This window comes from Macrobrachium nipponense, chromosome 16 (genome assembly GCF_015104395.2).
Source record: "Macrobrachium nipponense isolate FS-2020 chromosome 16, ASM1510439v2, whole genome shotgun sequence".
Lineage (NCBI taxonomy): Eukaryota > Metazoa > Arthropoda > Malacostraca > Decapoda > Palaemonidae > Macrobrachium > Macrobrachium nipponense.
In genome coordinates, this window is record NC_087209.1 from 57168314 (window position 1) to 57195948 (window position 27635).

At 34.6% G+C, this 27635-nt stretch overlaps 1 protein-coding gene across 3 annotated transcripts in view; it reads left to right on the top strand.

Moving 5' to 3' along the window:
- The window catches only part of LOC135195725 (soluble guanylate cyclase 88E-like), a 215478-nt gene that overhangs the window by 154557 nt on the left and 33286 nt on the right, over positions 1-27635 (top strand). For all 3 annotated transcript variants that reach the window (XM_064222146.1, XM_064222145.1, XM_064222147.1), the window contains exons 4-13: positions 3158-3312; positions 4198-4406; positions 6268-6391; positions 15490-15619; positions 16974-17100; positions 18055-18259; positions 20803-20949; positions 23620-23752; positions 24568-24675; positions 25327-25446. In XM_064222146.1, the coding sequence (XP_064078216.1) occupies positions 3158-3312; positions 4198-4406; positions 6268-6391; positions 15490-15619; positions 16974-17100; positions 18055-18259; positions 20803-20949; positions 23620-23752; positions 24568-24675; positions 25327-25446 (1458 nt within the window). The remainder of the gene's footprint in view (positions 1-3157; positions 3313-4197; positions 4407-6267; positions 6392-15489; positions 15620-16973; positions 17101-18054; positions 18260-20802; positions 20950-23619; positions 23753-24567; positions 24676-25326; positions 25447-27635) is intronic.

The following is a 27635-nucleotide window of genomic DNA, read 5'->3' on the forward strand; positions in this document are numbered from 1 at the left end:
TCTTCATGTATACTGCTGTGTTACAGTAAAAGACATTCATATATATTAATATATATATATATATATATATATATATATATATATATTACAGTATATATATGTGTGTGTGTTTTTGTGTATTATTATTATTATTATCATCCAGAAGATGAACCCCATTGACTTTAAATCCAAGCCTCCAAGGAATATGGTGTTCGTTTGAAAGAAGTAACAAAAGGTAAAAGGAAATAAAGAGAGAAAAAAATGATGTATTGGAGAAGAAAAATGACGGATAAATCGATAAGAATTATATGTAATTGAATGATAATACCAAGAGAATGCATCAGGGCAGTCATGCATTGCATCTTGTCTTGATATCACGAGGTTCCAAATGCACAACATCCTCAGGGAGACTGAGGAAGAAAGGAGTGTCCCTAATATTTGTAAAGTGAATTGTAAACATTGTTTTGGCGTCATTTCAATGCATGACAGATTAATTAAGAATTTATTTTTGCGTTTGTATAACAAAGACGCAAAATCATATTTCCAATTTACTTTACCCGTCTTCAGGGGAATCCTTTATTCCTCAAGGATTCTTCTTAAGGAGAATCCTTTATTCCTCAAGGATTTTTCTTCAGGGGAACCCTTTACTCCTCAAGGATTCTTCTTCGGGGAAATCCTTTAATCCTCAAGGATTCTTCTTAAGGGGAATCCTTTATTCCTCAAGGATTATTCTTCAGGGAATCCTTTATTCCTCAAGGATTCTTCTTCAGGGGAATCCTTTACTCCTCAAGAATTCTTCTTAAGGGGAATCCTTTACTCCTCAAGGATTCTTCTTCAGGGGAATCCTTTACTCCTCAAGGATTTTTCTTCAGGGGAATCCTTTACTTCTCCTCAAGGATTCTTCTTCAGGGGAATCCTATACTCCTCAAGAATTCTTCTTCAGGGGAATCCTTTATTCCTCAAGGATTCTTCTTCAGGGGAATCCTTTATTCCTCAAGGATTCTTCTTCAGGGGAATCCTTTATTCTTCAAGGATTTCTATCTTCAGGGGAATCCTTATTCCTCAAGGATTCATTTCTTTCAGGGGAATTCCTTTATTTCCTCAGGATTCTTCCTTCAGGGGAACCTTTATTTCTTTCAAGGATTCCCTTCTTTCAGGGGAATCCTTTATTCCTTTCAAGATTCTTCTTCAGGGGAATCCTTACTCCTCCAAGGATTCTTCCTTTCGCGGAAAATCCTTTAATCCTCAAGGAGTTCCTTCTTCAGGGAATCCTTTACTCCTCAGCGGATTCTTCTTCAGGGGGAATCCCTATAACTCCTTCAGAATTTCTTCTTCAGGGGAATCCTTTATTCCTCAAGATTCTTCTCAGGGGAATCCTTTATTTCTTTCAAGGATTCTTCTCAGGGGAATCCTTTATTCTTCAAGGATTCTTCTTCAGGGGAATCCTTTATTCCTCAAGGATTCTTCTTCAGGGGAATCCTTTATTCTTCAAGGATTCTTCTTCAGGGGAATCCTTTATTCCTCAAGGATTCTTCTTCAGGGGAATCCTTTATTCTTCAAGGATTTCTTCTTCAGGGGGAATCATTTATTCCTCAAGGATTTCTTCTTCAGGGATCCTTATACTCCTCAAGAATTCTTCTTCAGGGGATCCTTATTCCTCAGGATTTCTCTTTCAGGGAATCCTTTATTCTTCAAGATTCTTTCTTCAGGGGAATCCCTTTATTCTTCAGGATTCTTCTTCAGGGGAATCCTTTATTCCTCAAGGATTCTTCTTCAGGGGAATCCTTATTCTCAAGGATTCTTCTTCAGGGGAATCCTTTTATTCCTCAAGGATTCTTTCTTCAGGAATCTTTTTGCTCAAGGGATTCTTTCTTTCAGGGGAATCTTTTTCCTCAAGGATTCTTCTTCAGGGGAATCCTTTTTCTTCAAGGGATTTCTTTCTTCAGGGGAATCCTTTACCTTCCTTTTCAGGTTCTTTTTTTCTTCAGGGATCCTTTTTCTTCAAGGATTCTTCTTCAGGGGGAATCCTTTACTTTCCTTTCAAGGATTTTTCTTTTTTTCACCTTCAAAAGGGGGGAAATTTCCTTTTTTAATTCCTTTCAGGATTCTTCCTTCCAAGGGAATCTTTTATTCTTCAAGATTCCTTTCTTTTTTCAGGGGAATCCTTTATTCTTCAAGGGATTCTTCTTCAGGGGAATCCTTTTAATTCCTTTCAGGATTCTTTTTCAAGGGAATCCTTTATTCTTCAAGGATTCTTCTTTCAGGGGAATCCTTTAATTCCTTCAGGATTCTTCCTTCAAGGGAATTCCTTTTATTCCTTCAAGGATTCTTCTTCAGGGGAATCCTTGACTCCTCAAGGATTCTTCTTCAGGGGAATCCTTTATTCCTCAAGGATTCTTCTTCAGGGGAATCCTTTATTCCTCAAGGATTCTTCTTCAGGGGAATCCTTTATTCTTCAAGGATTCTTCTTCAGGGGAATCCTTTACTCCTCAAGGATTCTCAGGGGAAATCCTTATTCTTCAAGGATCTTCTTCAGGGGATCCTTTACTCCTCAAGGATTCTTCTTCAGGGGAATCCTTTATTCTTCAAGGATTCTTCTTCAGGGGAATCCTTTATTCTTCAAGGATTCTTCTTCTGGGGAATCCTTTACTCCTCAAGGATTCTTCTTCAGGGGAATCCTTTATTCCTCAAGGATTCTTCTTCAGGGGAATCCTTTATTCCTCAAGGATTCTTCTTCAGGGGAATCCTTTATTCCTCAAGGATTCTTCTTCAGGGGAATCCTTTACTCCTCAAGGATTCTTCTTCAGCGTTAGCCTTTATTCCTCAAGGATTTTTCTTAAGGGGAATCCTTTAATCCTCAAGGATTCTTCTTCAGGGGAATCCTTTACTCCTCAACGATTCTTCTTCAGGGGAATCCTTTATTCCTCAAGGATTTTTCTTAAGGGGAATCCTTTATTCCTCAAGGATTCTTCTTCAGGGGAATCCTTTATTCCTCAAGGATTCTTCTTAAAGGGAATCCTTTACTCTTCAAGGATTCTTCTTAAATGTTGATAAAGTAAATCGTAAACTTTATTTTGCATCATAGATGCATAAATGTCTCGAGATTTAATTTTTTGCCTCTGTATGACTGTTATAATTCCACATTACAACTTTCCCCTTTTCTTCGATTTCCTCACAGGTTTAGACAACCTTCACGAGTACCTCAAGTTTTCATACCCGCGCATGCGCCCTCCCTCCTTCTTCTGCGAAAGCGAATCCAGGGACGGCATGTTACTTCACTATAGATCTAAAAGACGAGGCTACGCCTATTACACGATGGGGCAAATTACTCAGGTAAGTTCGAACTGGTGCTGCACCTCTGTCCACGTGATCTTTCTTCTATCTGACTTCCCTCAGCCCTTTACTATAGAAGATTCACATCAACCGTGCATTTTGACGAGACGACCAGTCCCTTACACGACGCTCCTGATTGGCTGTTGATAAGCCAATCACAGGGCTGGAATCTCTCAGTCTCTCGAGAGAGTTCACATAGGCAGGATGTATGTTCCATCTCTCCTGAGATCATCCGCCAATCAGGAGCGTCGTAAGGGACTGGCCTAGACATCAATTGCACGGCTGATGTGAATTTACTATACCTGTGAGGTTTTCCTCCTGTTACCCCTTTTAGATATTTCCACTCTCAATTTCGATATCCTTGCCACCAGAAGTTGTAAAACAGCAATAGTGTTGAAGAGTTTAAAAGAAAGATAGACTAAAATCATTAGCACACTGTGAATGAACAGTAAAACCTGCTCCTACAGATAAGTGAGCAAACGATATCTCCTCGGATGTACTAATAAGTCTTTGAGACATCTTAATCCTTGTATGATAACTCCTTGTAACCTCATGATAGGTTCCAGCTTGTCCTGAATTCTATATTCCAGTTCCAACCACCATCTTGTTCCCATTGATCACTGACTGAGATTCGGTTGACCTAAAGGTCCTTCCAATGTACTCTTGAGTAGTATATCTAAATGACCTTGGGTCGACTATTGCTGTCGGACCCAGCTACGGGCCCATATGCGAACCACAGCTAAGGTCCTTCCAATGTCCTCTTGAGTATATCTAAAGGACCTTGGGTCGACTATTCCTGTCTGTCGGACCTAAGTACGGGCCATACGCCAACCACAACAAGCAGTACTCATAGCCCGTCTCCTCCTCCTCCTCCTCCTCCAACAGGTTGCCAAACACTTCTACCAAACGGACATGAAGATCCAGCTGCTGAACGAGGAGTTCGTCATGGACACGGTGCAAGTCACCTTCCAGCTGAACTTCGACAACACCGCCTTCAGCAACCAGGTCAACCTGACCATGATCCGAGACGAGCAGTCGTTGCCACTGAGGGGGAACATGCTCTTCGAGATCTTCCCCTTCTGCATGCTCTTCGGGTAAGGAAGGATCAGTATTGGTGATTTTTTTTATTAAAAAAAATAATAAAAACAAAACAAATCAGTGATTTATTTGACTTTTTTTATTTATTTGATTTTTTTTATTTATTTAGTTTTGTTTTTGATTTGTTAGATGTTTTTTCAATTCTTTTTTTCCCTCAAAGTGTATTTCATGACAGAATTACTATTGATTTATCGTTTAGGTTTCCAGTTCTGGCCTATAGTATGTAGTGCTTGCAATTTTTTATACATATCAAAATAAATCGATGCAGCACAGTTATGCTTAAGTTTTTATTAACCTCCAAATCATATTTTTCAGTTTGTTTGCTTTCAAATTATAAAAATAAAAAAAATTAAAATAATAAAAAAATAATTTTTTAAATGAAAAAATCAATGGTTTAATCACTTGATTAAATCAGTGATTTAATCAGTGCCAACCCTGATGTGCTCTTCTTCTGCTACCTATAGCTAGGGATTTATTAAGGTTTATGGGGACGTGTGGCTCTGGAATGATTGTATAGATCTAATCACTTATCTTGGCTATGGCTTTAGGATATAGATAATGCTAGATGACGCTTCCCTTAATTATATTTATTAACGATGGTTATCTCCTGATACATTAGAATAAAACGTTTCATCTTCCAGGCAGGCAATTTCCATGATACACGGAGAGGAATTTTGTAATCAGTGTGTTTTTTAAAAAAAATTCCAGCATGAAAGTACATAGATTTCCTTGCCTGAATATACACACGTTTCCCTAAAATGTATGCGAATCTGTTGACTGAAAGAAATTGTATATACGTTTGTATTGTTTCCAGGAATGATTTTGGGGGTTTTGTTAGCGTCATTCAATTCCATTCGAAAGCATTCATTTGGAAGAATTTTTGCCTTTATATCTCTCTCTGAAGATGGTGCATTTTATCTATACAGGCACCTGATAACCCCTCATTGACGTATTATTCACCTGAGGTAATAGTTAGCGAGATCACGATAGCTGATACCAGTTAATGATATGAATTTGTTAGTATCACTAATTGCATAGTTTATAATGGCATTCATTCATTAGATAGCTACATGTCTGTCGAACAGTTATATTATAAATTCTATTTATCTGTCTAGCTGTCTGTCTGCCTATATATATATATATATACTATAATATATATATATATATATATATATATATATATATATATATTATATATATATATAGATATATATATATATATATATCTATATATATATATATATATATATATATAGATATATATATATATATATATATATATATATATATATATATATATACTATATATAGTGTTTTTTTGCTTGAGATTCTGATTGAATTAGACTTGAAACTTCCAGTGATTTTTATATGAAAACTTCAAGTGAATTTTCGGTACAGAAGTCTCGGATGTTTGCTTGAAACCCTAAATGGTTTCTGCTTGCAACCCTGCATGATTCTTGCATGAAACCTGAGTGTTTTTGATCTTAAACCTTGCATGAAACCCTATTCGATATTGGCTGAAACATTTAAGTCATTTTGTCCAGAATCCATGATTGATTTTGACCTTACACATCGAGTGATATTTGCATGTACCCTGAGAAGTTCTTACCCTAAACCTTGATTGACATTTGCTTGAAGCCCTAAGAGAGATAGCCCCAGACTGCGAGCGACTATCGCGTGAAACTAAGACCGTTAATACGAGCTTGATGGCGGGGTGTACGCTGCGCTGGAACCCGGCGTTGCCCGGCATGTCTTCCCAGCCCTCCCGATCCTCTACCTATCCCGGGGCGGACAAAAAAAAAAAAAAAAATCCACTCTGATTTTGTTATGACAGACTTATTTTTGTTGTCGTTGCAGGAACAAAATGGTGGTGAAATACATCGGTAACAGCTTGATGCAGGTGATGCCGAACTTGGTGGGCAAGAAGGTTCCGGACTGGTTCGATCTGGTCCGGCCGCACGTCGACTTCCGGTTCGAGAGTGTAAGTGGGCCCCTCCCCCCTCGCACGACCACCCTTGCACGACCTATATAATCAATATCAATATGATTATGATTTCCTTTTTTGATTTGTCCTGAGGGTCTGGTATTGGAGGCCAAAGACAAGCTGATGCATATCTGCCCCCGGGCCATTTTCAGTAGTAGTATTGGATCCTGTTGTGTGTGTGTTTGTTTTTTTGATTCGGGTAGAGACCGAAAGTAGTAGATATCTGCTAGATGATGATAAATGTAGGATTTCTAAATACTGTAGATGAAAGAATGACTTTTAACTCCTGTTCATAAAGAGAAACACGTAGTTTGACAAGACAGCAGCTCACTCTCATCACTTTCAAAGCAGAGCTTTTGTATTTCTTTTCCATACTCGTAGTTTTTGTGTTGCATTCTGTAAATAATATAAGAAGGAGGAGACAGAATAAAAGAAAATATAAAAACCTGTAGAATTGAACGAAATAACTTTTTTTTTTAAAGTACTACAGCAAAAGTTACCTGAAGCTTTCGTTTTCTTATTTCCTCATTCGCTGCCTGACCAGATTATCCGCTACGTAAACAACATCTTCGAACTGGTGACTGCGCTCGAGCTTTTGTCGTCGTTGTTGTTGTTGTTGTTGTTGTCGTTGTTCTTTTTCGTAGTTCTTGGAAACCTGCATGTCTGTGTCAGCACTCCCCTACCCTGCCTCCCCCCCCCCCCCCCCTGCTCATTATCATAACAGCTCCTACTGAGGTCACGTGACTCGTGAAAGACCTGTCAATCATTCTTTCATCTTCTGCTTGGAGAATTACATTGGAAATAGTGATTGATAGGTCTCTCTCTCTCTCTCAATTGGGTGCTTTCTCAGCTCTCTACTCTCTCTCTGGATTTGTAATGGGGAATGAAAGCTCTCCTTCTCTCCTCTCATCTCTCTCTCTCGCTGGATTGTAATGGGGAGAAAGGCTCCCTCTCTCTCTCTCTCTCTCTCTCTCTCTCTCTCTCTCTGGATTGTAATGGGGATGAAAGCCTCCCCCCCCCCTCTCTCTCTCTCTCTCTCTCTCCTCCTTCTCTCTCTCTGGATTCTAAATGGGAATGAAGGCTCTCTCTCTCTCTCTCTCTCTCTCTCTCTCTCTCTCTCTCTCTCTCTCTCTCTCTCCTTTAACCTGAGTCGGAGTTTGGATTTGCAGTATACAGTCTGCAGTATACATTGTGAAAAGTATACAGCACACGTATAACTGCATATTGAAAAAAAAGGAAAAAAAGAAAAACTTATTCTATTATCACTGATACATTTTTGTTACAGAATTCTTCACTTTCCTACTAAATCTAGACGAAATGAATGAATGTAGGTTAAGACGACCTATTCCTGCAATGTCAGTATTGTGCGCGATTTCTGTCAATCATTGTTATTTCGAGCAAATGCACGTCCCTGCATGCATGCACACGTGTAATGCCCACCAGTGTGCTTTGATACAATCAATTGTTTGGTATGTGCATGTTTGCATTAGGTTTTTTTTTTGGTTAAAAATAACCTGTTTTCGGTGTGAAGTTGTCTTACTGGATATTTATGATTGAACAAATGTTTTAATTTCAACTTATTTTCTTATTTTCATTGTTTATGAAAGTATAACGTATATTGAATTTATAGTTTGATCCGTATTCCAATTCAAATTGTCCCTTTTTGATGGCAATGATATTTATTTTGGGAGCGAGCATTATTTTCCTTTAACTGCTGGATATTTATGTGTAAATATTCGGCTTTCTCTCATTCGTTTTTGTTTATCTTTTGTTTTTTAGTTCTAAAAAACTCAAAACTCTTTCTTGAATACTGGATTCACGGAGGTGCATTTTCTGGAAAAAAATTACCTAAATTTTTGAAAACCATATTGACAAATGCGTTGTAGAAACTGTTATAAAATTAATATATAATATATATATATATATATATATATATATATATATATATATATATATGTATATATATATATATATATATATATATATATATATATATGTAATATATTACGGAGGTGAAATTTCTGAAAAAAAAAATTACCAGATTTTTATAGATATAGTAAAGATATATTACAGAGGAGAAGGATATTAGAGATTAGATGAACATATGATAGAAGTATAGATATAAAATTAGATACATAAGACAAGTCCGAGAGAAGAGGCATATAAGATATCAAGATAGAAGATAGACATGGAATATATTTAACATATGTATATATAGTAAGTATAATATAATATAATATTAAACATTATTAAACATAGAAATAGAATATATATATATAATATATATATAACATATAAACATATGCTATATATATTAGATATTATATATATAACAGTATAAATAATAGATATATTACAGATAGATATATATATAATATATATACATATATCTATATATATATATATATTATTATATATAAACATATATAAATATGTGTAATAATTATATATATATATAATATATAATATATATCTATCACAATATATACGTTATATGATTATATATATATATAGAATATATATAATAATATATTACTATATATTTATATATATATGACTGGTAAAAAATGTTCTGTAACAACAGAATTCCATCTAATAAAAGGAGCCCATAAAAACACCAAAATGTAGAGAGAAAAGTACTATATTTCAGAGACTGCTGTCTCTCTCTTCAGGTATATGAATGAGAAAAGTTTACAGAAAAGGTGGTATTTATACCAAGAGATTCGTCCACAAGTAAGCCAATTTAGGTCACCCCCGCTGATAATCTTCCTTTAATCTTCTTAAGCGTTGGTTGAATGAACACTGCGTCGACGATATCTGATATCCAAGCCCCTTTTGAGATGTTCATTACCTGCTTCTCTTTTATTAAGGCCGATTCCATCATTTGACTCTTGTACCGGCAGTTGCTGCTATAAATTACACGTGACATATTCCAGTTTATTCTATGGTTATGTTCATTTATATGGTTGAAAATAGCCGAGTTCTGTTGTCCATACCTAACTGACCGTTTGTGTTGTATTAATCTCTGGGGAAGTGATTTACCTGTAAATCCGATGTAAGATTGGTCACAGTCCTGGCATGGGATCTCATATACCCCAGAGTCTTTGGGAGATGTCTTTTGTTGGACGTTAATCAGGGATTTGGCTAAGGTATTTGGGTAGGTAAATGCAAAAGGGTTGGATTTCCCAAGGGTGTGAGTTACTCTCTTAATCGTCTCCAGGTGGGAATTTTTATTTTATTGTTGGGTGTGTCTCAAGTCTTGTTCTTAGGGGGTCGGTAGAAAATTACGTTGCTTTTTGAATGCTTTCTCAATTATATGGTCAGGATACTTTAAAGATGAAAGTTGCTTGCGAATTAGTTCAAATTCTTTTTCCAGGAAATCTGGGGAACAAATTCGTAAGGCTCTTAAGAATAGGTTGCTAGCTACACCTATCTTGATAGTAATGTCATGATAGCTAAAAGTAGTGAATATATGAAAGTGAGAACGTTGGTTTTCTGTATATGGTAAATTTGTATTCTGTCGTGTCTCTGATTATTAAAACATCAAGAAAAGGAATTTTGTTGTCTGTTTCCCATTCAACTTTAAATTTGATGCTGGGCACTAATGCATTTAATTTTGAGAGGAATTCATTAAAATTACCCCACTTATTATCCCAAAATGTTAGTATGTCATCCACGTATCTCATCCACAGCATGTTTTTGGGTTTTATTGCATTTATTACTGTAGTTTCAAAGTATTCCATGTTCAGATTGGCTAAAATAGGACTTAAAGGACTACCCATACTACACCCGAATTTTTGCTTGTAGAATGATTCCCGAATGAAAATACATTATTAGATGCACATAATTCAACTAACTTTATTATTTTGTCAAGCGCCAAAGGGAAATGATCTGAATAGGGGGATAATTTTTCCCTTGAAAACTGAAGAACGTCCTGTACTGGTACTTTTGTGAATAGGGAGTCTACGTCAAGGCTTAAAAGTTTTATGTTGTGAAGTGGTATATGTGCTTCTCTGAATTTGTGACAAAAGTCTTCCGAATGTTTGATGTGACTGGGAGAAAAAGTGCCTAAAAAAGGAGAAAGGAGGCCAGCTAACCATTTAGAAATTTTGTAATTGAAAGCTCCGGCGCATGAAACGATGGGTCTGAATGGAAGATTGTCTTTGTGAGTTTTGGGAAGACCATAAAAGTAGGGTAATTAATCCTAAATTAATTACCCTACTTTTATGGTCTTCCCAAAACTCACAAAGACAATCTTCCATTCAGACCCATCGTTTCATGCGCCGGAGCTGTCAATTACAAAATTTCTAAATGGTTAGCTGGCCTCCTTTCTCCTTTTTTTAGGCACTTTTTCTCCCAGTCACATCAAACATTCGGAAGACTTTTGTCACAAATTCAGAGAAGCACATATACCACTTCACAACATAAAACTATTAAGCCTTGACGTAGACTCCCTATTCACAAAAGTACCAGTACAGGACGTTCTTCAGTTTTTAAGGGAAAAATTATCCCCCTATTCAGATCATTTCCCTTTGGCGCTTGACAAAAATAATAAAGTTAGTTGAATTATGTGCATCTAATAATGTATTTTCATTCGGGGAATCATTCTACAAGCAAAAACTCGGGTGTAGTATGGGTAGTCCTTTAAGTCCTATTTTAGCCAATCTGTACATGGAATACTTTGAAACTACAGTAATAAGTGCAATAAAACCCAAAAACATGCTGTGGATGAGATACGTGGATGACATACTAACATTTTGGGATAATAAGTGGGGTAATTTTAATGAATTCCTCTCTAAATTAACTCATTAGTGCCCAGCATCAAATTTAAAGTTGAATGGGAAACAGACAACAAAATTCCTTTTCTTGATGTTTTAATAATCAGAGACACGACAGAATACAAATTACCATATACAGAAAACCAACGTTCTCACTTTCATATATTCACTACTTTAGCTATCATGACATTACTATCAAGATAGGTGTAGCTAGCAACCTATTCTTAAGAGCCTTACGAATTTGTTCCCCAGATTTCCTGGAAGAAGAATTTAAACTAATTCGTAAGCAACTTTCATCTTTAAAGTATCCTGACCATATAATTGAGAAAGCAATTCAAAAAGCAAACGTAATTTTCTACCGACCCCCTAAAGACAAGACTAGAGACACACCCAACAATAAAATAAAAATTCCCCACCTGGAGACGATTAAGAGAGTAACTCACACCCTTGGGAAATCCAACCCTTTTGCCATTGACCTACCCATAACCATAGAATAAACTGGAATATGTCACGTGTAATTTATAGCAGCAAACTGCCGGTACAAGAGTCAAATGATGAATCGGCCTTAATAAAAGAGAAGCAGGTAATGAACATCTCAAAAGGGGCTTGGATATCAGATATCGTCGACGCAGTGTTCATTCAACCAACGCTTAAGAAAATTAAAGAAGGAAGATTATTCAGCGGTGGGTGGGGGGACCTAAAAATTTGGCTTACTTGTGGACGAATCTCTTGGTATAAATACCACCTTTTCTGTAAACTTTTCTCATTCATATACCTGAAGAGAGAGACAGCAGTCTCTGAAATATAGTACTTTTCTCTCTACATTTTGGTGTTTTTATGGGCTCCTTTTATTAGATATATATATATATATATATATATATATATACTATATATATATATATATATTTTCTAGCAGTTTCTACAATGCATTTGTCAATATGGCAAAACCCTGGCTTCAATCGGAGCGATAGCTTTGGTTAGGAACCTCAATGAAAGCCGTCGATGACGTCACCGCTCACCAAAGAGAGCTAATTGGGATCCTCGCTAATTAACGGAATCACTGAAACGAGACTCACTTTACTTCCTTTTGGTTGACCAGGTGTTTTTGTGGCTTCCAGGTGAAAGATTTTGTACAAGCATTGAAGTTCGGTCCTCAGTTTTTCACCTGGGGAATATCTGGATTTCATTCCAGGTTTGGATTGACCTTGGAGGGCGGGAAGCATTCCATTCCTCTCTTCTCGATTTCATGAGAGATGGATGGCCTCTTTACGGGATGGAACTTTTCAGCAAAGACAATCTTATTTTTACATTTGCTTGTTTTATTACCTGCTTTATGTTACGTGGAAATCACTTTTTTCATTTTACTTTATATTACACCTCTTTAGGTGTGTTAGTGCCAGTGAGTTGCACTATAATAATAATAATAATAATAATAATAATAATATAATAATAATAATAATAATAATAATAATAATAATAATAATATAGGTAGGACTCCCTCTTTCAAATATGCAGTGTTGAATGTTATTGCTTGCATCAGCTGCATTCAGTCACTCATAAAAACAGCAATTAGAAAGTTTAGAGTAATCTCTGTATAAATTTGAATGCAGCTGATGTAATAATAATAATAATAATAATAATAATAATAATAATAATAATAATAATAATGATAACGGTTTTATGTTTCATTTTTATAAGCATTATTCTTTTGTTCTAATTGTCTCGTACCTGTAATGCCAACACCTGTGCTTGATTGACAGACCATTGAGAACCTTTGCGAGTTTCTGAGTTCCTTGTCGACCATATCCATTTGTTCAGTCATAATATCCATAACTTTGGTCCCTATGAATCTCCCAATACTACTTACATAGTAAGAGCATTATTGTTTCGGTGTTATCTGAGGTTAAACGCATTGCGTCGCTTTTTTTTTTCTCTCTCTCTCTCTCCCTCTCTCTGCCCGATTAACGTACATCACAAGTCACCTACTACACCGAGACACCTGTTCATTCACCTGGCGATCTGTTTGACCTTGAATTTGTCTTAGGTTTAAGAGTCCCTGTCCCGTTTAAAGCTCACTATTTTTTTTCTTGAGGTTGTTGGTATTGTATTCATTCTGCAATTTACCTGAGCCTGTAAAGTAATGTTAAATAAATAGCTAGTTTTCTTAACGGAAATTAACCTTGTTGATGTAGATTCTAACCAGTCATCATGAGATTCATAACTAAGTGTTAAATAGATTGTTCATTTTCTTAACGGAGATTAACATTGTTGATGTAGATTCTAAATACTTATAAGTAGTTAAGTTGTTAAAGCAGCTCTTTTAGGTTTAAAGAACTTTATTCTCGTAATTCAGAATTGTACATTTGATGGATCTCAACTTTCTCACATTATAAAAAAAATAATTTTCATACGGGAAAATATATATAAAAAATAATAATAAAAATAGATAAATTTCTAAGTTCTAAGCTTTTTAGATTTAACAACATTCCAATAATGCGAAATCGGAGATTTAATCGATTCCAATTTTGTTGCCTCAAAAACAAAATAATTTTCCTTAATAATATATATATATATATATATATATATATATATATATATATATATATATATATATTATATATATATATATAATATATATCATACAAATTTCGACTGAGTAACAAAATAATTTTGCTAAATGAAAATGAATAAGAATATATAAAATCATAGAAGTATTTCAAAATCGACCTTGATTTTAACCAGCCTCTGCTTGAGAATCTGTCCCCATGGATACATATATACAATACCACTTCAAAACAAAATAATTTTGATACATGAAAATGTTGAAAATGTTTAAAAAATTAATAAAAATCGATATCTGTAAAATACCATCTCAAAGGCAAAAACCTTTTGGTAAATGAAAATTTAAGAAATATTGAAAATTAATGAAAATAGATAGATATAGAATACTACTTCCAAAGCAAAATAATTTTGGTAAATAAAAATTAAAAAATATGAAAATTAATCAAAATAAATGTAAAATACTACTTCACAAACAAAATCATTTTTGTACATGAAAATAAAAATATAAAAAATAAAAATAGATAAATTTGTTAAACAAAAACAAAATCATTTTGGTACATTAAAATAAAAAAAAATAAAATGAGATCAATATATGGAATACCACCTTAGAAACAAAATAATTTTAGTAAATGAATGTAAAAAAAACTAATACAAGATAGATATATAAAATACCACCTCAAAAATAAAATAATTTTAGTTAATGAAAAGTTTAAGAAATTGAAAAATTGATAAATTTATAAAATACCACATCGAAAAGAAAATCATTTTAGTAAATGAAGATTTTAAGAAATTAAAAAATTGATAAATACATAAAATACCACCTCAAAAACAAAATCATTTTAGTAGATGAAAATTTTACATATTTAAAAAATTAATAAATATATAAAATACTACCTCAAAAACAAAATCATTTTAGTAGATGAAAATTTTAGAAAATTTTAAAAATTGATAAAATAGATAACTATAAAATACCTACCCCGAACACAAAATTTTCCTTAAGTTGTAAGAAAATAGAAAATAAATATATATATAAAATACTACTCCAAAAATACTTCTCTTTAATGAAATTGAAAAAAAATAGATAATTATAAAATACTTCCCCCAAAATCAGAATTATTTTCCTTAATAAGATTGTAGAAAATAAAAAAAATAAATGTTAGATAAGTATATAAAATACTGCTCTCAAAATAAATACTTTTCCTTGATAAAATTGAAAAAAATTAATAAAAATAGATAACTATAAAATACCTCCCAAAAACAAAATAATTTTCCTTAATAAGTTATAAAACATTAAAGAAATGAATAATAAATAAATATAAAAACACCACTCCAAAAAATACTTTTCCTTAACAAAATTGAACAAACTAGATAACTATAAAATACCTCCCCCAGAAACAAAATAAGTTTCCTTAATAAGATTGTAGAAAATAAAAAAAAAATAAATAAGTATATAAAATACTACTCCAAAAAATTTTTCCTTAATAAAATAAAAAAATAGATAACTATAAAATACCTCCCACAAAATCAAAATTATTTTCCTTAATAAGATTGTAGAAGATTAAAAAATGAATAAATATATAAAATGCTACTCCAAAAAATTACATTTCCTTAATGAAAAAAATTATTTTCCTTAATAAGATTGTAGAAAATGAAAAATAAAAAATATATAAAATACTACTCCCAAAAAATACTTTTCCTTCATAAAAAAAAAAAAAAAAATTACCTAGTCCCACTTGACATTCCGCCCCCCATCAGATCCTCCGGAGGACGAACAACATCTTCGAGCTGAAGTCCCTGGACGACGCCATCATGTCCAAGGGCAAGATGAACGGCAACGCCCACCCGCATGAGGAAGACGACCACCCAAAGGCCCTGAGTTTGAAAGGTGAGAGTGGTTCGGGGGCGGCGGGGATATATGATGGCGCCTTTGGGATTATTCCCCTTCGGTAGCGCACGGTTTTATGTTTCTGATATTTATTTATTTATTTATTTATTTATTTATTTATCTCACATCTCCTGCATCTGACTATCTATTATCTTTTAATTATCTTGTTTATTTATTTATTTGTCATCTGCATCTTTTTATTTATCTATTTTTTATTTATCTTATTTATTTATTTGTAATCTCCTGCATGTGGTTATTTATTTATTTATTTATTCACCTATCTGTCATCTCCTGCACCTGATTATTCATTTATTTTGTATTTGTCTTTATTCATTTATTTGTCATCTCCTGCATCTAATTATTTATTTATTTATTTTCAGTTTCTTATTTATTCATTAATCTTTCATCTCCTGTATATGATTATTTATTTGTTATTTTAGTTGTGTATTTTGTTTATTTGTGTCATCTCCTGTATCTGATTATTTATTTATGAATTAATTACTTTATTTTATTTATTTATCTGTCAGCTGTATCTGATTATTTGTTTATTTACTCGTCTTTATTTATTTTTTCCTCTTTATCTCCTGCACCTGATTATTTGTTTATTTACTCGTCTTTATTTATCACCTCCTGTATCCTTTCTATCGTTTTCTCAACAATCTCCCGCGGCTGCTTTGTCAGTTTTTATTTACTTGTTTTTCCCGCCTTTTTATAGAATAAATTATAATAGAATGAATGATAATAAAAAGATTACTCATTTTTTGCCGTAATTCCAGAAAAGTAAATATTTGATTTCTCTCCTCTTCGTGATCTCTAGGTCAGATAAAACAAGAAAACAATTGTTTTTCTTTTTTTTTTTGAGATTTAGAGAAATGGAAAAAGAAATATTTGAAGAAATGGGTAATTAGACGTAGTAGTTCCAGAAAATTAAAAGTGATATTCCTGTCCTTATTGTAATCTTTAGGTCATCTAAAAAAAATAAGAAAAAAAAAACCGGAAAAGTAGGCGAATGAAAACAATTGCTTCTAAAAGGATAAATCTTTGGCATTGCTTTTTTCTGTCAAATAAATCTATTGCGCCGGCTTTGTTTGTCCGTCCGCACTTTCTCTGTCCGCCCTCATATCCTAAAAACTACTGAGGCTAGAGAGCTGCAAATTGGCATGTTGATCATCCACCCTCCAATCATCAAACATGCCAAATTGCATATCTATAGCCTCAGTGGTCTTTATTTTATCCAAGGTTAAAGTTAGCCATGATCGTGCCTCTGGCACCGCAGCAACACAGGCCACCACGGTCCGCTGAGTGTGTTCGAGCGCATTTTTGACTTAGTTTTTATCCTTCTCTCATCTTCCAGGCCAGATGATGTACATGGACGAATGGAAGATGATCCTGTTCCTGGCTACTCCCATCATGCCCGATCTCGAATCCTTGATGTCTACTGGTCTCTACATCAACGATTTATCTATGCATGACTTCTCAAGGTAATTGATAAGCTTTAATGAATGTGTGTTTGTGTTTGTTCAAGTGTAGATGCAATACAGTGCTACCCTATTGCTGTTCACCTTGCATTATAATACATTTTTATTTATTTATCTATTTATCAATTTATTTTTTTAATAAGTGGGATATATGTCCTCTTTCTGTACTTCTCCTTACCTTCTCTTACTTCCTATTGGTTACCAGAATATTTCTTTGGAAGGTTGAATTTATTCAGGTCAGTGGCCCCCTGTGGTGGGCTTGTTCCTTGTGAGTAGGGTTCGTCTTTGAATAATGATAATAATAATAATAATAATAATAATAATATAATAATAATAATATAATAATAATAATAATAAATAATAATAATTTGTTTACAGTTTATCGTCGTTAACTTCCTTTTCATACTTCTTTTCTTCTTCTTCTTTCTTCTTCTTCTTCTTCTTGTTCTTCTTCGTCTTCTTCTTCTTTCTTCTTCTTAATTCTTAATACTCATAATACTAATAATAATCATAATAATAATAATAATAATAATTAAAAAATACTCATAGTAGCACGAGTCTTCAAATGGACAGACGAATCCACAGTTCACAAACAAGTCGCTTATTTTGACTCCATTTATGTTTCCTTTGTAGGAGTGCTACATCAACGTGTCAGACTGAAAAGGGGAAACCGAACAGATTCCCGAAAGCTATCCTTAGTTTTAAATTTAAGTATATGTACATTTACATAACTGTGGAGATGTTTCTCCAGTAATACAGTAATAATAATAATAATAATAATAATAATAATAATAATAATAATAATAATAATAATAATAATAATAATATGGTAGCACGGACCCCTTGGCCTTCCTAAGTGTAGCAAGCTACGAAAGTGCCTATAGGATACCTGACATGACATTAGGACTCTGCCCGAAAAAAAAACCCATTTCACTGGTATCCTTCTGTCCTACCCAGGGACCTGATGCTGGCTGGCACTCAGCAGTCAGTGGAGTTGAAGTTAGCCTTGGACCAGGAGCAGCTGAAGAGTAAGAAGTTGGAGGAATCCATGAAGAAGTTGGACGAGGAGATGAAGAGAACGGACGAACTTCTCTACCAGATGATTCCGAAGCAGGTGGCCCAGAGGCTGAGGAAGGGCGAGAATCCCGTGGATACGTGTGAGGTGAGAGAAAGGAAAATGTTGCCCAATGGTGCTGGTATTCTGGGCATTTGTATACAACAGCCTTTTTTTTCTGGGCTATGGTTATTTATCGCTTACTCGGGGAGTAAGCATACAAACAATTTTGTTGTTGTTGTTCTTGTATTGTTGGGACGGGAAAGTCCAATGGAAGAGCCAAAAAGGTCTGAAAAGGGTGTTTTGCATTGAATTAAAGATACAGGAATGTTAGGATAGAATATTTATGATTTGTTTATTAGAATGAAAATGTAAAAAATTTAAATAATGTGCAAGTTAAACAATACGGAACAATTATTTCTATTCAAATGATCTTATTTATTTAAATTTTCCTTGGTGAAACAAGGCTCTATTGGACCATAGATTTTAGCATGTTTTATTTTACGTTAAAAGTTAATAATATAATGTTTTCAACTTTGTGTGAGGGGAAAATCTTGCATGCGTCACGGGTAAGCTGAAGGTAGGAACACGCTTCTTTACAACAGAGTGGCTACTCTCTCTCTCTCCTCTCTCTATATATGCATATATGTATATATATGCTGCAACCCCTTCCATTCATTTTACTGTACCTCCGTTCATATATCTGAACTTCCACCCTTTCTAACAATTGTTTCGTAGTGCAACTGCTTTGAGGTGTTCCCCCTGTTACACCCTTCAGACCTATCTACTACTAAGCGCCTCAGTGTCATGGTCGGTATGGTGTTGGCGTGCCACCTCGGTGGCCGCGAGTTCGATTCTCGGGCGTTCCATTGAGGAGTGAGAGATTTGTATTTCTGATGATAGAAGTTCACTCTCGACGTGGTTCGGAAGTCACGTAAAGCCGTTGGTCCCGTTGCTGAATAACCACTGGTTCCATGCAACCTCAAAACACCATACATACAGACTTTCTATTATTAATTTCCCTTCGAGCGCTGAATGACCTTATCATTGGTCCAAGCGCTGGACCTCGGGCCTAAAATCTACTCTCCAATTCCTACGACGGTACGAAAGCGGTGTTTTCCAAGTACAAGTTTCCCTGGTCGTGTAACGACGACGACGAGGCCCTGAGGACTCGACCTCCATACGCCGTGACGTCACGAGAATCTCTGGCGGCTTCTGATGGAAAGAGGGAAGGCGGTTGTCTGCCTTGCCCTCTCTCTCTCTCTCTCTCTCTCTCTCTCTCTCTCTCTCTCTCGACCATTGTGCCTCATTCAGCTTGCATTTTCGAGCTGATTCCACCCCATTTCTTCTACCTCGTTACACCCTTTGTTGCAGGAATGGGACCACCGAACCACCGAAATTTGACAATGGGGGAGCCTTTCCTTTTTATTTTTTCTCCGGGGAGGGCATTGTTCGGTCCCCCGCTTCCATGAGCTCTCCCCTCCCTCCCACGCCCTTATCCCACCCGCCCACGTTACACAAACACACACATATACAACCACCGCCACTAATCCCATGCACCTGACATGGAAACATTGCTAATAGTATAGATGATAAGGACGTTGGGCAGTGGGACTCCCTGCACCGTGTTTGCAGGAAGTTCGGACCACATACAACGCACACACACACACACACACACATATATATATATATATATGTATATGTATACGTATGATTACAAACTTCCACTTACACACAATATGATCACCCTGTCATCCAGAGCTTGAATATAAACGCAGACTGTTTTCCCTTCTATCCCACTTCACAAGAATTAAGATTAATCTGCCCAAAAGCAGACGAATAAGTTATCCCAATGAGAAGTCCAAGCGAAGATGCATTGCATTACGACCTCTCATACAGTTGCCCTTGTGTTTTGATTTTTTACTTACATTTTTATCTATTTTTAATAATTTTTGTATTTCCTATCACCTTTTGTTGCTTCTTTTGAATGAACACCATCATATTTCAAGTCAGTGGCCCCTGTGGTGGGCTTGTTCCATGTGAACAGGGTTCGTCTTCTGGGCAATAATAGTAATAATAATGAAAATAATAGTAATAATAATATAATAATAATTTTTTGGCATTCATTATTCGTTATTTCTTATTTACTTCTTCTTCTTCTTCTTCTTCTTCTTTGTTACAATGATAATAATAATGAAAATTTTTTTACTTTTATTTTTAGTCAGTTCTTTCTTTGACTGCTTCTTCCTTGAATAATAATAATAATAATAATAATAATAATAATAATAATAATAATAATAAAACAAAGCAAAATAAAAATGATAATAATAATAACTCCTTTTTTCCTTAATAATAATAATAATAATAATAATAATAATAATAATAATAATGATAATAATAATAATAACAACAACAACAACACAAAACAAAATAGTAATAATTTGTTTACATTTATTCTTAGTTCTTTATTTGATTTCTTCTTCATAATAATAATATTAATAATAATAATGATAATAATGATAATAATGATAATAATGATAATAATAATAATAATAATAATAATATAATAATAATAATAAAAATAATAATAATAATAATAATAATAATAATAATAATAATAAAATAAACGAGTCATTCGTCCCCTTCCGCAGACCTTCGAGAGCGTCACCATCTTGTTCTCGGACGTGGTCACCTTCACCGAGATATGCAGCCGAATCACGCCCATGGAGGTCGTGTCTATGCTCAACGCCATGTATTCCATCTTCGACAAACTCACGGAAAAACACAGGGTTTACAAGGTGAGCTTTCGAGGGCTTATGTAAATAAACGGGGGCAGCGTCGGGTGGTATGGGTAGGTCTGGGAAGTCTGCCTAAGTTGTAAAAGGTGTTTCAACCAGAATATATATATATATATATATATATATATATATATATATATATATATATATATATATATATATATATATTGTGACGAAGTGCCAAGTATCTGGTTACTACACTTACCATTCATTAATTGTTACCTCACAACAGCCAGACACCTGAACCCTCATCACAGGTACTAAACGACTGAATACTCTAAACGCATCAGTGATCCCTTAACAACTTGCCAGTATTGCAGAAAATCAGACTAAGTTCATCAAAACAGGTGTGAGGTAATCGTGTAAGTAATCAAAGTAATCAAAGGGCATCACTCCATCAACAACTTTAAAAGTGTAAGTATTTCCCTGATTTCAGAAGTCTAAGTACTTCCCTGGTTCTAAGTCACTTCAAGTAAATTAAAGGAAAACAGATCAGTTACCACTCTATGTTTCTACCTAACATCAATATAATCCAATACTGGTGTAAAATAAAGAAAACCCTTATAAAAATTTTAAATACAAAAATTTATTATTAAACTCAAAATTTATAAGTGAAATTCACAATATCAGGGAAAATTACTGTTACTTGAAAACAAAGCAAAGTTTAATTAATTCTTGAATCAATTAAGTAAAATTAAATCAAAATTAATCTATCACAAAATTCAAGAAAATATATTCAATTAAAATTCAAGTGTTAGAATTGAAATTTGGAAATTAATTCACAAGTGCTAAACAATGATAAAACTTGAAAAGAATTCTAAGTGAATGCAAATTAATTCACAAGTGTTGAATTTAATTATGTGTGCAACGATTGAGTAATGAAAATAACTAAGGTAATTAAATTGTGAATGCAAATGAAAACACAGAAAAATGTGGAAAATACCAAAATTGCAAAAAGTACTAATCACACAGAATATAAAATAAAAACACACACTTCAATAAGAAAATGGATAAATGCACAAAACATAAAAATCACTTCAAATGAAGTGATTTTTATGAAAATTTGCAATGTGTAAAAATGTAAATAGTTTCACTCAAACCATTGTAACCATTAGTTATTAGTTCTCTAAACCACCGTAACCATTAGTTATTAGTTTTTTACCAAACCAATGACTATTAGTTATTAGTTTTTTACCAAACCACTGACTATTAGTTACTAATTTTTACCAAACCATCGTAACCATCAGTTATTAATTGCAACTAATAAAAATATAACACACTTTACCTTCTTGGTATACCAATTTTCTTTCTTTGCTGCAGCTTGTTTCACACTTTCACAAAACAAGGCGCCGTTACACACACAATGTTTGTTCAGATTCCACAAAAACACTAAATAATACTAAATAAACTCTAAGAAATATCAAATCTGAAATCTACACGTTACGAGTGACCATTTTACGTTACGTTAATATCAATTATAGCGAGAGAGAGAGAGAGAGAGAGAGAGAGAGAGAGAGAGAGAGAGAGAGAGAGATGTGAATGCTTTGAGTATTTAAGCCCGAATCAATTCTCTTCCTTACGAAAGCCGGACAGTGGAGATGACACAATAATTTTGGGCAATAATTCTTTCTAGAAGCTTTGAAAAGTGACGCAACTTTACAGACAAAACGTGAAATTTTCACGTAGTTTTCGGCAAAGATGAACGCGTACGAAACCAGTTACAGTCATGTACATACTAGTTCAACAAAGACACATACCCGATCGAGACAGAAATCGAGCGATAATTTAGATTGACATGTTTTGATAACAACACAAAGACTGCCAGCTCCCTTAATCTAGAGGTGCTGAAAAGTTATTGAAACAATTCTAGCTTCGAATGGAAAAAGCAAATCTCTCTCTTTTTACTACATTATATATTCTTTTACAATATGTTATGCGAAATCTGAACACACATTTCAAACATCCTACAACTAAGGTAGCTAGAAATCTGAAAAAATGTTGCCAAAATCTTATACACAACATTTTATGCAGTCAAAGATGATATACATGCATTTTGAAAGTAATATATATATATATATATATATATATATATATATATATATATATATATACATATATATATTGTGAGGAGAAATTCCCAATGCCCTGAGCTCTAACCTGAAAGATCAGGGTTCGCTCCCGATGTGAGTCAGGAATTTATTTTTCTGTGAAACACGTTCTTATGTGTTCATTTCCATATAGATGTGTGTGTGTGTTTTTGTGTATGCATGTACTGTGTAGACGAACAAATAGAAACCATTTTGGTAAGATTCACTCACTTAAATATGCATATAATGTCTACTTTTAATACATCCGAAAATTAAGTCTAATGCATACTATATAAGAATAGCAGACAATTCTTTAGTATTATTAAGATTTACCAGTTGGCTTCAGAATTTGTAATACTGTAAACCTAGGCTTCACTACGTCGTATGAGTTCAATAATTACTAAACTTCAGTGTGTGGTAATTTAAAGGCAAAATGCCTGAACTGAAAGCAAATTTAAAAATCTGTTTAGTCACTCACTAATAGAAGGTTAATAAGAATCATAAACAATTTTTTCCTAGTCTTCTCTAGCATACCCCAAAATACGAAGTAAAGTTAGGTCCTGAGTCGAGTCTTCATTAACAGGTGGAGACTATCGGCGATGCCTACATGGTAGTGGCAGGTGCCCCCGAGAGACAAAATAATCATGGAGAGATGGTCTGCGACATGGCCCTGGACATGGTCGATGCTATCACCGAGCTGAAGGACCCTTCTACAGGTACTGTGTCTCTCTGTGGCAGCTGAGTAAATATTTGACTGGTTATGTCGATCCTTCTACAGATACTGTTTGACTCCAAGGCGGCTTCGTAAATATTTGACTGGTTGGTGTCGACCCTTCTACCTGGTGTCAACCCTTCTACAGGTACCGTTTCACTCGGTGGCAGCTTGGTAAATATTTGACTGGTTGACTGGTTAGGGCCGACCCTTCTATAGGTAGTACCTTTTCACTCCGTGGTGGCTGGGTAAATATTTGACTAGTTGACTGGTTTGTGTCGACTCTTCTACAGGTACCTTTTCACTCCATGGCAGCTGGGTAAATATTTGACTGGTTGGTGTCGACCCATCTACAGGTACTGTTTCACTCCATGGTGTCAGGGTAAATATTTGACTAGTTGACTGGTTGGTGTCGACTCTTCTACAGGTACCTTTTCACTCCATGGCAGCTGGGTAAATATTTGACTGGTGGTGTCGACCCTTCTACAGGTACTGTTTCACTCGGTGGTGGATGGGTAAATATTTGACTGGTTGACTGCCATCCATTGCTGAATTGGCAAAAGAATCACAAAGGTTATTGATGATGGGTGTGGGAGTAAAAAATAACAACTACTTATTTCTAATTTTCAGCTTTGGAAATTTAATGTAATCATTCAAAGTAAGACTTAATGACTGGATATATATATATATATATATATATATATATATATTATATATATATATGTATATATATATATATATATATATATATATAATATATATATATATATATATGTATGTATGTATGTATACATATTAAGCTGCATACCTTCCTTTCAGGCAACCATCTACGGATCCGAGTGGGCGTTCATTCGGGCATGGTCGTGGCTGGAGTCGTGGGTCTAAAGATGCCCAGGTACTGCCTCTTCGGAGACGCCGTCAATACAGGTTTTTATTCGTTTTTCTATTTACTTCATTCTTCAATTCGAGGGAAAGTCGCCTCTGCTAATGGCACAGTCATTCGTAGAGATTGGGACACCAGAGTTTAGGCGAATTGTAAATAGATTTAGTTTTCAAAGGACACTGACGTTTTTGACTTAACTGTCATGCATGGGAAGCCAGGGAGATAAATTCACATTTCTTAATAATTCCATGGACTCCTGGTGGTTGATTATGAAAGTACAATCAATGTATTATGTAATCACCATGCGGATACGAGAAAACACATGTCTGAATGATACAATCGATATTTACAATCAAGCGACCTCGCTGGGGCTTAAGCCATGCTAGTGTGAAAATAACAGAGAAATGTCTACCAGTCTAGATGAACTCTTATGACCTGTCCACACTAGTGAGCATGCCTGTCAGGCACTTCTAGCTATTTATATTTTCTCTCTTCTGAAACAGTGTTACTAGACAATTGCATCGTTCCGACTCCATACTCGGGCTGTCAGTATTGTGGAACGGGTTATGGGAATGGTGTTTGCCCGTCGGGCAGTGCCCACTAGTGTGGACAGGGCCTTAAACCCGGTCTTTTCCATTCTCGTACATATTTCTGTACCTTTTCTTAATCTCGTTGTATTTTTTCTAATGCCCCAGCCTCAAGAATGGAATCGACGAGTGAAGCCATGAAGATCCACATCTCTCAGACAACAAGGGATACCCTTTCGCCTCCCTATTCCGTCACGGAGAGAGGAGAGATCACCGTCAAGGGCAAAGGTTAGTTGAGAATGATGGATGATGAGGTAGCCTAAGAAGACTAGGAAGGTGTTGACTGATGTCGGTGAAAACTGATTCATTAGATTTCGTGGAGAACCTCAGACGATTGCAGAGTATTTAGGTGTGGTCCTGTTTATTGTAAGTTGAGCCTGATTTATTAGAGATCGTCTAGACTATCTTACGATTTGAAAGTGGTGAGATGTGCTGTTTATTGTAAGTTGAGCCTGATTTATTAGAGATCGTCTAGACTATCATACGATTTGAAAGTGATAAGATGTGGTGCTGTTTATTGGAAGTTAAGCCTGATTTATTAGAGATCGTCTGGACTGTCATACGATTTGAAAGTGGTAAGATTTGGTGTTGTTTATTGTAAGTTAAGCCTGATTTGTTAGAGATTGTTTGATTATAATTCGATTTGAGATGCGATGCTATTTATTGTAAGTTAAGCCTGATTTATTAGATTTTATGGAGACTATAAGATTTCAGAGAATTTGGTTTTACAAAGATGTTTATTGTACAGGGTGTCCATAAAGTCCTGGTACCATTCTGAGCAATAAAGGCTGGTAATGGTACTGGGACTTTATGGACACCCTGTAAATCAAACCTAATTTATTAGATTTTGTGGGAAACGTAAGACAGTATCAAGGTCCTTAGGTATGGGTTTCGCTTACTCGAGGAGTAAGCCTACAAACTACTTTGTTGTTGTTGTTGTTCTTGTTGGGGGGTTGGGGGCGGGTAGGAAAGCCCAATGGAAAAGCAAATAAAAGGTCTGAAAAAGGTGTTTGCATTGAGTTAAAGATACAGGAATTTTAGGATAGGATATTTATGATTTATTTATGAGAATGAATACGTAAAAAATGAATAATGTGCATATTAAACAGTACAGAACAATTATTTCTAATAAAATATAGCGTATTTATTTTAATTTTCGTTGGTGAAACAACGCGCTATTTGACCGTAGATTTTAGCATGCACCATGAGTAAGCTGGAGGTCGGATCACGCCTTGTCAATATAAATGAAGCCAAATTTATCATATCCCGGGGACAATCTAGCAAAAGTCAAAGTCAATTAAATATTTGATCGTATATAGATTTTTAGTGATTGGTTAACATTCATTAGCATATAAGCAGTTTTACTGAAAACAAGTTGCATTGAGTTATTTACGTCCAGGTATACCTAGAAACGACTGCTTTGTCAAAAAAACAAAAAAATGCTTGGTAAAAAAACTGCTTTGTCACGAAAACTGCTTTATAAAAAAACTTCTGTGTCAAAAAAATGCTTCGTCAAAAAAGCTACTTTGTCATAAAAATGGCATTGTCTAAAAAACTGTTTTGTCAAAAAAATGTAAAAAAAGATAGACAAATAAGAGAGAAAGAGAGAGATTACTTCGTCAGAAATGATGTAGGAAGTTCCTGATGTCTGCTGTACATCAAATGCCAGTTTTCGCTTTGAATGAGGAGCGTCTGAAAAAAAAAAAAAAATACAGAAAAGGCAGAAATGAAATATAACCCTCGCGTGAGGCTGTGAATACAGAATGACTCTTGAAATGAGATGAAAGGGGTGTTGAGTTGTGCATCGTACAGAGAATAAGAGGAAGACGACGAAGAAGAGAGAGATTAAGAAGGATAAATACGAAATGTTGCGTAAGTGTGGCATGATTAACAGATTTGGATGTTGTAATGAATTTTATTATTATTATTATTCAGAGGATAAAGCCCTATTCATATGGAACAAGTCCACCAAAGGGGCCGCAGACTTGAAATTCAAGTATCCAAAGAATATGATGGTGTTCATTGGAAAGAAGTAACGGAAGGCTATAGGAAATACAGAAAGAAGAGATCATTTATTAGAAAAAAAACATTAAATGAATGAATGAATGAAGAGAAATATAAATAGAAGATTAAACTTCAAGGTGAATTGTTTTAGGATAGTATTGCATTGCATCTTCGCCTGAACCTTTTAGGTTCTAATCACACAGCATCTTCAGTTGGTGAGCAGACAATATACCAGATTGAACCTATTACGTACACCTTCTGTGCCCTTATCATAAGCTCTGGTTTTTATATACATTACCAGCACAGCTGCCGCCCATTCACTCCTTCTAAGCATTCCAGGATTGTTTTAGCTTTTTAAACGATACTTATTTTTTTTATGTATTAGTTTTGCATCTTGTAGTCGGCAGGTTACA